Here is a 14,199-nt window from a genome sequence, read left to right as displayed (position 1 = left end):
GAGCTATTCTCATCTTTTCCTGAATTGACTTAATTTTCAGAGTTGTTTCTTGAATGATTTTTGGCCCAATAATGCTCTTATCGCCGACTTCAGCCCAACACAAAGGAGTCCTACATTTCCTACCATACAAAGCTTCATATGGTGCCATCCCTATACTCGAGTGATAGCTATTGTTGTAGGAAAATTCTATCAAAGGTAAATGATGATTCCAACTTCCACCATCTTCTAGAACACAAGCACGTAACATATCTTCTAAGGTTTGAATAGTCCTTTCTGATTGACCATCGGTCTGAGGATGATGAGACGTGCTTAACTTCAAACGTGTTCCCAAAGCGCCTTGAAAAGCCTTCCTAAAGCGTGAAGTGAAAATTGGATCCCTATCTGATACTATACTCACTGGAACATCGTGTAGCTTGGCAATCTCTGAAATGAACAAATCTGCATATTGCGATGTCTTGTAGGTAGATTTAACTGGTAAGAAATGAGCTGACTTGGTTAATCTATCTACAATCACCCAAATTGAGTCATGACCTTTCTGAGTACGGGGTAACCCTCCGACAAAATCCATAGTAATATGCTCCCACTTCCATTGAGGAATCTCTAATGGTTGAAGCATACCAGCGGGTCTCTGATGTTCTATCTTGACTTGTTGACATACTATGCATCTTGCTACAAACTCAGCAATATCGGTTTTCATGCCAGGCCACCAATACTCCTTCTTTAAATCTTGATACATCTTGGTAGCTCCACGATGAATTGAAAAACTACTCTTGTGAGCTTCTTCCAAGATCAATCTTCTAAGGTCTTGATCTCTTGGAACACACAACCTTCCTTCAAATAAAATTGCTCCATCCAAAGCCAAAGAGAATTCTGGATGAACACTTCTCTTCTGAAGTTCTGAGTCAACACTTTGAGCTAGTATGATCTTTGACCGCAAATCACATGAAACTTCCAATCTATGCAACCAAATACCACTATCATCCTCTGTGACTTCAAGGTTAAGATCTCGAACCTTCTCATACATATTACAAGTGTGCATCATAACTTCGGCTTGAGCTAAGGCCTTGCGGCTCAAAGCATCTGCTACTACATTGGCCTTTCCTGGATGATATTTCAAATCAAAGTCGAAGTCTTTTAGATACTCCATCCAACGTCTTTGCCTCATATTCAAATCCCTTTGATCAAATAAGTACGTCAGGCTCTTGTGATCACTAAACAATTCAAATTGTGCTCCATACAAATGATGCCTCTTTATCTTCAACACGAAAACTATGGCTGCCAACTCTAAGTCTTGAGTGGGATAGTTTTCTTCATGCGTTTTAAGCTGTCTAGAAGCATAAGCTATCACATTGTTTTCTTGCATGAGTACACCACCAAGTCCCTTTGATGACGCATCACAAAACACAATGTATTTCTTCTCTGGATCAGGTATGGTCAAAACTGGGGCTTGAGTTAGCTTCTTCTTCAAAGTCCTGAAGCTTTTCTCACATTCTTCATCCCACACAAAAGGCACATCCTTTCTCATGAGTCGGGTTAAAGGCAAAGCGATTTGGGAAAACTTCATGATGAATCATCGGTAATAAGCAGCTAATCCCAAAAAGCTCCGAACTTCTGAAACATTCTTCGGTCTTGTCCAATTCTGAAAAACCTCTACTTTCGACTGATCAACTGCCACTCCTCCCTGAGAAATAACATGACCCTGAAACTTGACTTCTGACAACTAAAACTCACACTTGCTGAACTTTGCATACAATTGCTTCTCCCGAAGAATATCCAATACTATTCTCAAATGTTGAGCATGCTCCTGATGATTCTTAGAATAAACCAAAATGTCATCAATGAAAATAATGACGAACTGATCTAGGTATGGCTGAAAAATCCGGTTCATGTAGTCCATGCAAACTGCTGGAGCATTCGATACACCGAAAGGCATGACTAAAAATTCATAGTGTCTGTAACGCGTCCGAAAAGCTGTCTTGGACACATCTGAAGACTTGATGCAAATCTGATGATATCCCGATATGAGATCAATTTTCAAGAACACTGATGCCCCTTAAGTTGGTCACGTAAATCATCAATCCTTGGTAAAGGATACTTGTTCTTGATAGTTACCTTATTCAGCTGACGGTAATCAATACATAGCCTCATGCTACCATCCTTCTTCTTTACCAACAACACCGGTGCACCCCAAGGAGACACATTAGGCCTGATGAAATGCTTCTGAATAAGCTCCTCCAATTGGGTCTTCAATTCCTTGAGTTCCAAGGGAGACATTCTGTAAGGTGCTACTGACACTGGTTCGGCTCCCGGAATTAAATCAATCGAAAACTCAATTTCTCTTTCTGGTGGCAAGCTTGTGATATCGGCCGGAAAAACATCCAGGTACTCACTTACAATAGGGATATCACTTGGACTCAAATCTGACTCTGAAGTCACAGTGAGCATAACATAAAAACCTTTATCCTGAGCACAAATAAAATGAACCATCCGGTACGTATGCTTAAGCAGTTCTGACAAGGCCACTCCTCCCACCGTATTATTAGTTGGCATGTAAATAATTTTCTCCGCACATCCTATATACACATGATTGGCGGATAACCAGTCCATGACTAGTATTACATCAAGTTGCTTCATCGGTAGACACACTAAATCTATATAGTATGTCTTGCTAGATACGGTGATCGGACAATTCTCACAAACAAAATTTGCTACAATACCTCCGTCGATAGCCGTAGTTACCATCTTAGGGGGATTTAACAACAAAACAGATAATTGAAGAGCTTCAACACATTGAAAGGAAATGAAAGAACAGGATGCACCACAATTAAATAAAACATTAATAGGATTCTGACCAAGAAAACACATACCACCAATCAAGTCCTCGTTAGCCTGAGCCTTCTTTCCATCTAACGAATAAACCTTGCCTCTGCTCATTGTGGTACTCACACTCTTGCCTTTGTCTCCTTTATTCGGGCAGTTTGACATATAATGTCCTGTTTGACCACAAGTATAACAAGAGTTTTCACCTAGCCTGCATTCTCCCATATGTGCCTTTCCGCATTTCTTGCAAGTCGGATAAGATTTGAAAGAACCCGACTGCTTCCCTCTCTGTGGTGACCCCTTTGGCTTCAACTTTTCATGATGTCTATCAACAAAGTTTCCTCTTCTTCTATCAAAAGCTGTAGTGCCTTCCTTGATAGCTTTGTCAAATCCTCTTTCAGCCTCCAAACTATTATGCACCATTTCATCAAAATTAGTCAACCTCTGTTGACTGACCACATCATAAAGTTCGCCCCTCAAAGCATGCTTATATTGATTCATCTTCCAAATCTCGTTACCCGCATACTCATTATGAGTAGAGTAATGAGACAGTTCCTCAAACTTCCTAGTGAAATCTGTCACCGACATACCGCCTTGTTTCAAATGCAAAAATTCTTGCTCCTTACGGACATTGTTTGACCCTGAGAGATACTTTTCTAGCATCACTTGCTTAAAGTTATCCCGATTCATCTGCATGCCACTAGTCCTCATGCGGCGCTGAGCAGTCTCCCACCAATCTTCCGCCGGACCAAGGAATTGGTTTGTTGCAAAAATCACTTTTTCCTCTTCCGAACAAGCAGCCATACGGAAAATCTTTTCCATATGCTTGATCCACCTCTTAGCATCCTGCGGTTCACCACGACCATCAAACTCTGGAGGATGATTCCGATTATACTCTCGGAAAGCCAAATTTCCGACAACTGGAGGTGGTGGTTGTTATTGATGCACTCCGGGACCTTGTTGCATAACCGTAGCCCATTTTTGGTGGGACTGAGCGTTCTGCTGAATCTGCTGTTGCATCAAGTGCATCATCTGCGTCCACATAGTCGCATCAGGATTAACATTCTCCTCCACATTCTGATTAACCCTTGGCCGGCCTCGTCCACTTCGTGCTCCAGACATTATCGCTCTAACTGTCATATTCAAGTCAAAGTGATCAATTTCAACCAAATATAACTACGAGGATCAATATCTTAAACTCAGAAAAGAACGACTACTTGGATTGTATGAAGGTGAGAAAAACACAAGAAGGGGGGGGTTGAATTGTGTTTTAGAAAAATTCTTCGTTTCTCCTAAAAACTGAACACACTGATCAGAAGCTAAGCGAGACAGCTTCTGAAGTGATAATCAGAATCTAAATGCAGCGGAATAAAATAGAGAGAGAGAGAAGAAGAATGACACAAAGCAATTATACTGGTTCCTTCCACAATCCGGAAGTAGTCCAGTCCCCCTTGCACTTCCAAGGAGATTTCACTATGAGTAATATCTGATTACAAATGCTCAAGCACACAAGCAAGAGACTTCCAATGCTCAAGCACACAAGCAAGAGACTTCCTTTGCTCAAGAACACAATCAAGAGACTTCCTGCTCAAGCACAACTGCAAGAGACTTCCTAACTAAACAAAATTACACAGAAAATTGTTTAAGGTTGAACACTTGATATACAATCAGAGGTGCTCACAATACAAATCAGATACAGACTCAATGGACTTAAGAATTTCTAAGATATGACTTTGAGACACAGAAATTCTAAGTGAATGCAGAACAATTTCAGCAGAGGTTTGGTACTTGTGAAAATCTTGTGAGTCTTTCGTTTTGCGTTCTTGCATTACCAATTCTCTAGGTCTTCACTCCTTTATATAGAGGTGTGAGAGAGACGTTGTGAAATTGCCAGCACACCAAAGAGTCGTTGTTGAAGCTTGATCTTTCACCAATAATCTTTTGCCTGATTTGGTTGTTGTCCTATGAAGAACAAATTTGAAATCCATTCCTTATCCAAAGGAACATCTATGCAGGCGAAACCGTATTCTGGAGCTGTTTTCTTGTCCTGTAGCGCGGACACAAAACAGAGTAGTGGAGAACGTGGTTGTACAATTCGTACAAAGTACAATGTCAACGCTTTCGTCCAAATTGCAAACACACGCCTTCAAACACCTTTGAAATGACCGTTGCAAACTCCACTAATCCTTTGTTTGTGTTTTCGAATCCAATAGACAGCTTTTGCATTGATAATTCTTCAATTCTTGATTCTTTGCAAATCCAGTTGATATTCAGCTTCTGGTGAAATGGCTTCTGATGATGCAGCTTCTGATGATGCAGCTTCTGATGATATGACTTCTGCAGCTTCTGATGACGCAGCTTCTGATGATGTGGCTTCTGGACCTCTTGTCTTCAGAAGCACTATTCTTCAGGAGCAGCTTACTTCAGGAGCGCTATTTCTTCAGGAGCAGCTTGACTTCAGGAGCGCTTTTTCTCTTCAGTAGCAAGTTGCCTTCAGGAGCGTCCAAGCTTCAAATTTTTGTTGTTTCCATAGCTCTTTATTTGCTCATTCAGAACCAATGATGATGTAACTTTATAATTATGGTCCTGTACACTTGAACAAATATTAGCTAGTCCAATTTACAATTTTTAATACCTTGTTATCATCAAAACCCTTTAAGGTTCATTGTTAAACACATTTTGTTCCAACAATCTCCCCCTTTTTGATGATGACAAACAAAAGTATTTAAAATTGATCAATTGTTGTTAATCTAATTAACAAGTTGACTTTGGGGTTCTGAGGTTTGTAAGCTCAGAATCTGAGGTTTGTAAGCTCAAACTCCCCCTGAGTCTGATAGTCTTTAAGGTGAGGTTTGTAAGCTCCCCCTAAGTTCTATCCAGGTTAATTAAATTCATTTTTCGCGCAATAATATTATCAGAGCTTAAAAACAAAATTGAATCATTGAAAGAATTAACTTATAGATAAGAAGAATGGTTCAATTAATTTTACTTGAATTTTGATACTCCTTCGTTCGTTCATAGCTTATACCAATAAGGTAAAAAAAAATGATAGAAGGTTTTCAAAAATTTCAAATGCCATTAATGGGGCTCAGAGCCTTTAAATACTTGTCACATATACTCCCCCTTTTGTCATTATCAAAAAAAAATTAAAATAAATTTAAGCATAAAAGACAAAAAGATATGAGAAAAACTCAAACAGGAGAGAGTATAAAAGAAAGTGAACTAAATAAGTCAGAGCAAAATATATGAACATGTATATCAATTGTCAGAAGCAGCTAAACAGTCAGAAGCAGTAAGCATTCAGAAGCATAGAAAAGTAGAACAAGATGGTTTCAGAAACAAGGACTAAGAATATAAAACAAACAACAAACAAAAGATAACACTAAGGTGTGCAACTAAGGGTTGGTTTGTTGTTGTTTCTTCATCTCCTCCATTTCTTCAATTTTCTTCTGCAACATTTCTTCAAGCTGTTGTTGCCTCTGGAGAAGAGCTTGTTCCCTTTCTCTGGCTTCTTGCTGCTGCTGTGCCATCTGTTTCTTCAGAAGCTTACACAACCTGGCTTCTCTGGTCAAATAGTCCGTTTCTGAGAAGAAAGGCTGGTTTGCCAGGAGCAGTGTAGAACTTCTTACTCTGAGACTCTGATTCAGATGCTCCATTAACTTCCTGACAGAAGCTTCCTTGCTTCTGATGCACTTAGCCCTTAAGCTTTCAATTAGCTCAGTTGCCCGGTTCTGAAGTGATGCCCAGGAGTCTTCATATGCACTTGTGAGATCAATTGTCCTTCGTTGATCCACAAGATTAAGCAATTGACTAAGGATTGTCAGAAGCTCAGAAGTAATATATCCAGATTCCAGGATGTTTGTGGGTGGATGATCAAGGGTTTCAAGATCAGAATCACTGATTTCTAAATCTTGAATGGGGTTAGGAATTGGAAAGGTAAAGTGTGTTTGTGTGTTTGAAGACGAAGGCTGGTCAGAATCAATGTGTGTGGTGGAGGTTGAGTCTTGAACATTGACTTGAGAGATGTCAACATCCATGGGAGTTGGTTCTGGAGAGTGTTCAGGTAAAGGTTGAAATTCAGTTTCAGTTGGTGGTTGTTGTAGTGAAGTTGTTGTTTGATTGTTGAGTTGGGGGTCAATGATGGCTATTGGTGATTGTGGGGGTGTTGTGGGTTTTTGTGGTTCAGGTGTTTGTTGATGGGGGTTTTCTGAAACAACATTTTCAGAAGCAGCTGCTTCTGGAGTTGCTTCAGAGGCCTTTTCTGAAGTTTTGTCTGTGGGTAATTCACCTGAGTAGTGGAGAGCAAGATTGTCTAAGACAGAAGTGTCTTCTATTTGTTCAGGTGCTGATGGTGAAGAGGGTGAAGAGGGGATATAGGTGACTGGAATCTGGATTACCTGATCTGCAGGGTCAGCTTCAGAAGTGATCTTCTGTGGATCAGCAGATTGAGAAACTGCTTCTGAAGTTCCCTCTTCTGGAGCATTTTCAAAGACGAGCATCATATCGTCTTCCTCATTGTCTTCAGTAGGTTTACCAGCAATGGCTCTTACTTCAGCCAGTTTATCTTTGTAGAACCTATCACAGTCCTCCAATCCCAAAGCCTTGAGCTTTTCATCTCTTTGATGAATGTATTGAGCTTTATGATCCTTTCTTTCTGATATAAGATCAGCAGCACGTTCATCTGCCATCCTTTTCCTTATTCGAGTCATCTCAACCATAGGACTCACAAGTTGAAGGGGAGCCTTCTTCTTCTTCAGCTTGGGATCAGCCTCCTCTTTCTCCATTTCTTCAAGAGCTTCATCCAGCTGCTCTTGAGTGATTACCAAGTCTGCCTTACCTTTTCTCCTCTTCTGTGGAATAGAAGCAGCACCAACCTTCTGCATCTTTCCTTTTTCCTTGATAAAAACAGGTTTAGCAGCTTCTGACTCAGTACTAGTTCTGGCCTTCTTTCCTTTAGTAGGAGCAGCTTCTGATTCAGAACTAGTTCTGGCCCTTTTCCCTTCAGGTGCCTCAGAAACAGCAGCTTCTGACACAGCAACTGCCTTGGCCTTCTTGCCTTTCCCTTTAGCAAGAGCAGCTTCCTCCTGAGACCTTGCATCTTCCTCCAAGACGTACTCAGCTACTGATTGAACTAGGAAATCAGAGTCACTTTCCTTAAAGATGGGAGGAAAGTCCCTGATTATCTCAGTTTCAGCAGTTGTCATCTCTAACCACTTTTCATCTTTAGGGGCTTCTTTGATGAACTTCATAGAGCATAAGCTCCTACTACTGATAGTCCTTTCAGCAGTAGAAACTTCGAAACATTTATCAGAAGCACTCCTTGTCCTTTTTAAGAACTCCAGCACCCTTCCTTGATGAAAGATTTCAGAAAGCAATCTTCCATAGGGTACTTGTTTTCTTCCTCTTGTAGTGCTTTCGTTTATGGCCCAGCAGAGATGATCCATTACATATCTGGGGAAGTTTATCTTTTCAAGATTGGTCATGAAATAAATTGCTAGCTTCTGTTGGTTGTTGGGTTGGTCAGACCCTCCTGCTCTTTGAAAGAAGCAATCATTACTGAATTTCACCAACATTCTGTTGTGAATCTCCATCTCTGAAGGCTTGGCATCTTTCTTCCCACCCAGAAGAGAGTTGTAGTAACCTTTTAGCAGGACATCTTCCTTCCTGACTATTTCTTGGAATCTTCCCTCTGCATGCATCCTACAAGCTTTAGCTATAACGTCCTCAGTGATGGTTATAGGAATGCCCATCACTTCAGACCTTATTTCTAAGCTATCAAATGATGTAGGATTCATATCCATGACCATTTTCCCTTTCTTTGACCCCGCTTGTTTGCTTACGACTTTTGCAGGCTTTTCATTGTACACTTCAGCTTTTAACCAAAAGTCCTTGACCAAGTTCACATATGTTGGCCCATTTAGCATCTTGAAATACTCAGACATCATCTGAGTTTCTATCAAACCTTCCATGTTTACTTCATACTTCTTGAGTGAAGCAAAATCCACCGGTGACTCTACTTGAACTATTAAGGATTCCCATGGAATATCCATAGTCTTCTTTTTGTAGATGGACCCAGATTCTGATACGCTTTGCTTGTTTGATGTAGATTCTGAAACTTTTGAGCTTGATGATGCCATTTGATGATTTACGAAGATTTGAAGAAGATGAAGATTTTAGGGTTCTAAGGTTGAGAGAATGCGCTTACTTCGCAAGAGGTTTGAGAGCAAATGTGTTTGTTGTGAGTGAGTAGTGTGTGAATTGACAAAGTGTTAAAAGTAAAACGATTGCAATTCAAAAGAGACAAACAAACATAACATTAATGACAAAATTGGGGGCGCGTGAAAAGTACTTTCAAAGCTTTTAAATCATCATTGCCCTTTTAGTTATACACCAACACATACAGGCCACGTAAGAAGTTCACAGAGTAACTACCAAGTTAGTGGGCCAAAAGTTACTTTTTAAAAGGTAACTTCCAACGTTTCCACTAATTCAACTATTCAGAAGCAATAAATCCAGCTTCTGGACTTCAGATGCTGACGTCATCATCAGAAGCGAGTTTTCCTCAGAACCTCAATAAAGAGCTTCTGATGGACTACTACTTCTGAACTAACTTCAGAACCTAAAATCCTATTCAGGAGCAAGCAAGCATTTAATCAGATACAAAGTGCATGTTCAAATTTTTCTTTATAAAATCAAATCTTTCAACAGTTAAAGGCTTAGTAAATATATCAGCCCATTGATTTTCAGTATCAATGAATTGTATATCTAAAATTCCTTTTTGAACATAATCTCTGATAAAATGGTGTTTGATTTCAATGTGCTTCGCTCTTGAATGCAAAATTGGATTTTTAGACAAACAAATAGCAGCAGTATTATCACAATAAATGGGAATACTGTTAGCAGTTATCTGATAATCTTCCAACTGATGTTTCATCCAAAGTAGTTGTGTACAACAACTTGCAGCTGAAATGTATTCTGCTTCTGCTGTAGACATAGCAATAGTTGTTTGTCTTTTGCTAGCCCAGGATATAAGATTATCACCCAGAAATTGACAATTGCCACTGGTTGACTTTCTTTCAATCCTATCACTAGCATAATCAGCATCACAGAATCCAATTAGCTTATAATCTAAGGATTTCCTATAAAGGAGTCCAAGATTGGTTGTTCCTTTCAAATACCTGAAGATTCTCTTGACAGCAGTCATATGAGATTCTCTAGGATCTGATTGGAATCTTGCACACAAGCATACACTGAATAAAATATCTGGCCTAGATGCAGTGAGGTATAACAAAGAACCAATCATACCTCTATACAGCTTCTGATCTACTTTAGTTCCTTCATCTTCTTTGCTCAGGTTGCACGTAGGATGCATTGGAGTGTTCATCACTTTACAATCTTCAAGTTTGAACTTCTTCAGAAGCTCCTTTGTGTACTTTGATTGATGAACATAGACTCCATCTTTGCATTGATTGATTTGAATGCCAAGGAAGAACTTCAGCTCTCCCATCATGCTCATTTCAAATTCATCCTGCATTAACTCAGAAAATTCCTTGCAAAGAGATGCATTAGTAGAACCAAATATTATATCATCAACATATATTTGCACAACAAGAATATCTTTCCCAAGGGTCCTTCTGAAGAGTGTAGTGTCAACCTGTCCTCTCTTAAAATCATTTTTGATTAAGAAATTACTTAGTCTATCATACCAAGCTCTGGGAGCTTGTTTCAAGCCATATAGTGATTTCTTCAATTTAAAAACATGGTCAGGATATTTAATATCCTCAAATCCAGGAGGTTGCTTAACATACACTTCTTCTTCTATGACACCATTGAGAAATGCACTCTTGACATCCATCTGATATAATATTATGCCATGATTAACTGCATAGGAAAGAAGTAACCTGATTGCTTCCAATCTTGCAACTGGAGCAAACGTTTCAGTGTAATCAATGCCTTCTTGTTGACTATACCCTTGTGCAACAAGTCTGGCTTTGTTTCTTGTTACTTCACCTTGCTCATTCAGCTTGTTTCTGAATACCCATTTTGTTCCAATAATGTTCTTGTGCTGAGGTTTGGGTACCAGATCCCACACATCATTTCTTTGAAATTGATTCAACTCTTCTTGCATAGCTAGGATCCATCCATCATCTGAAAGTGCTTCATCAACTGTTGTAGGTTCAATCATTGAGATTAGTCCAATCATTGACTCTTCTTGTCTGAAATGTGATCTTGTTCTTCTTGGACTATCTTTGTTTCCAATGATTAGCTCTTCAGGATGTGAAGACTTGTGTTTGAATGTGTTTCTGGGAGGATCTTCTTGATGTGAGTCATCTTGTGCTTCATCAGAAGCAGCTTCATCTTGTGCTTCTGATGTGGGTTCAGCTTCTGGACTATCTTCAGACTCAGCTATCTGATCAGGTTCTGGAGTAGCTTCAGGAACCTGTATCTCTGCAAAACTTTCACCTTGCTTTGAAGTTTTATCTTCAAGCTCTTTGTCATCAAATTTAACGTGCATAGATTCTTCAACACAGAGTGTTTCTGAATTATACACCCTGTATGCCTTTGACCTTTCAGAGTAACCTAAAAAGATTCCTCTTTGGGCCTTGGCATCAAATTTCTTTAGGTAGAGCTTGTTGTTCAGAATGTAACATGTACATCCAAATTGATGAAAGTAAGAGATATTGGGTTTTCTTCCTTTAAAGAGTTCATATGCTGTTTTCTCCAAAATAGGTCTAATATAGATCCTGTTTTGAACATAGCATGCTGTATTCACTGCTTCTGCCCAAAAATGTTTTGGTAAATTGTTTTCATGAATCATGGTTCTGGCCATTTCTTGTAAAGTTCTATTCTTTCTCTCTACAACCCCATTTTGTTGTGGTGTTCTAGGAGAAGAGAATTCATGGAAAATTCCATGTTTTTCACAAAAAGCTTCAAATGGCTCATTTTCAAATTCTCCACCATGATCACTTCTGACTTTCAAAATTTTTGATTCTTTTTCAGATTGAATTTGAGTGCAGAAGCTACTGAATACATCACACGCAACATCTTTACTCTTTATGAATTTCACCCAAGTCCATCTGCTGTAATCATCAACAATGACTAATCCATATCTACTTCCATATAGGGATGCAGTACTCACTGGTCCAAATAAATCAATATGGAGTAATTCTAAAGGTCTTGAGGTTGAAACAATGTCTTTGGTTTTAAAAGATGATTTCACAATTTTCCCTCTCTGACATGCACCACAGAGTGCATCTGAATGATAGTCAATGTTTGGTAGCCCTTTCACAAGTTGTAACTTACTAAGCTTAGAGATTAACCTCCAGTTAGCATGTCCCAACCTTCTGTGCCACATCCATTTCTTATCATTCACTGATAGTAGGCAAACCACCTTCTGATCAGCCAGTTCAGAAAAATTGATTTTATAGACATTGTCAACTCTCTTTCCCTTGAACACAATGGATTTGTCTTTCTTGTTGATTACTGTACAGTTGGGTTTTTCAAAAAGCACATCATAACCATTATCACAAAATTGACTAATGCTCAAAAGGTTATGTTCAAGACCATCTACCAACCATACATTATTAATTGAGGTAGAGGAATTACCAATAGTTCCTGTACCTATGATCTTGCCTGACTGGTTGCCTCCAAATTTCACATTTCCTCCCTCTTTCATTGTTAGGCTGAGGAACATGGACTTGTCTCCTGTCATGTGTCTTGAGCAACCGCTGTCTAGGTACCATGATCTTTGCTTTGGCACTGCTCTTAGACATACCTGCATCATTGACATTTTTAGATTTAGGTACCCATTGTTCTATGGGTCCTGGAAGGTTAGTACTTAAGGCTTTACTCTTCACTTCTTGTACCTTGTGCTGTGAGTTGGGTTGCTTCTGATTAACCATCACCTTAGGTTTTGGTACTTCAGAAGCAGCAACTGTCTTCTTCTGAAACTTAGATTTCAGAACCCCAGATTTTGGTTTCACCAGACTCTGAGGAATAGGTTCTGATCTTTTCAGGATCCTGACCTTTGAGGTCTTGGAATCAGATTTGATCATAGCCTTTGACTTAGAGTTCTTTGGCTTTGAAGTAACCTTAGCCTTAGAACTAGAAGCTTCAGGTTCTGATTGAACAACAGTTTCCAACTCAGCCCCTTCTGGTACAAAGAATGTTTTCAGACCTTCCTTGATGCATTCACAACAAGATTTTAGATTGGTTTTCTCAAGTTTCACTTCTGGAAAACCAATTCCTCTGCCATTGTTCTTGTAAATGCTATAAATCATAGAAGCCACTCTGCTTCTGTCAATGCCAGATATAATAAAATCTTCAAGAGCAATTTCATGGTTACTTAAAGGTTTTTCATTACACTTTTCTTGTAGCTTCTGACATAAGAACCTGAGCTGATCTTCATATGTTTTACACATGAAGTCAAAGCCCCTAAGTCCTTGTTCAGAAGCTTTCAGATCCAATAGAGTTGATTTTTGCTGTTGTACCAAATCAGCATATTTTTCTTTTAAATCCTTCAACTCATTGGTTCTTACTTCAAAATGTGTAAGAAGTTCTTTAAGTGACTCAACAAGTTCATTTCTGGGAATTTTGGAATATACCTCGTTTTCATCTTCTGAGTCTGAATCTGATCCAGCTTCTGAAGTTGCTGTTGCTACCAACCCAACAGCTACCTTTGCATCTTCATCAGCTTCCTCTTTATCAGATCCAGATTCACTACCCAAATCATCCCAGGTTGCCATTAAACTCTGCTTGATCTGCTTCTTGAGTTTGCTTGGTTTGAATGTAGACCTCTTTGACTTGTCCTTTGACTTTTCTTTTTGAAGATCAGGGCATTCAGCAATGAAGTGTCCAGGCTTCTTACAGTTGAAGCATCCCTTCTGATCTTCTTTCTTTGAGCTTCTGGAGTTACCCCTTCTGGAGAGAAACTTTCTGTTCTTCTTGGCCAGATATTGAAGTCTGTTTGAGAGCATGGCCATTTCAGCAGCATCTGGTTCAGAATCTGAACTTGACTGTTCTTCCTCTTCAGATTCAACTACTTTGAGAGCTTTTGATGACTTGCCTTTGGATGGAAGAGCTATTGATTTACTCTTCTTAGTAGACTCATGTTCATTAAGACTTAACTCATGAACTTTGAGAGAACTAACAAGATCTTCGACACTTAAAGTGTTTAAATCTTTAGCTTCCTCAATGGCAGTCACCTTTGGTCTCCATCTGGCAGGTAAGCTTCTGAGTATCTTGCTTACATGATCAGAAGCAACATAGCTCTTCTTTAGAATCTGTAGCCCAGAAACTAAGGTTTGAAACCTTGAGTACATCTCCTCAATGGTTTCATCATCCTTCATCTTGAATAGCTCATACTGATGTACAAGCAGG

The 14,199-nt window shown here is 39.3% G+C and overlaps 1 protein-coding gene across 1 annotated transcript; it reads right to left on the bottom strand.

Annotated features, from left to right (window-relative positions):
* Positions 1-1,570: 1,570 nt before the first annotated feature.
* On the bottom strand, positions 1,571-3,942 carry LOC146906828 (uncharacterized). Its single transcript, XM_085728967.1, has 4 exons — positions 3,777-3,942; positions 2,113-3,692; positions 1,781-2,005; positions 1,571-1,681 (listed from the first exon to the last, which is right to left on the bottom strand). The coding sequence occupies exons 1-4, from the start codon at positions 3,940-3,942 to the stop codon at positions 1,571-1,573; spliced, it is 2,082 nt and encodes a 693-aa protein (XP_085585093.1).
* Between the last annotated feature and the right edge of the window lie 10,257 nt (positions 3,943-14,199).

This window comes from Medicago sativa, chromosome 7, assembly GCF_051527215.1.
Source record: "Medicago sativa cultivar Bolivia chromosome 7, Bolivia_mono, whole genome shotgun sequence".
NCBI classification, from domain to species: Eukaryota; Viridiplantae; Streptophyta; class Magnoliopsida; order Fabales; family Fabaceae; genus Medicago; species Medicago sativa.
Note: the sequence above shows the minus strand (reverse complement) of the source record. Positions and strands in the feature narration are given on the sequence as shown.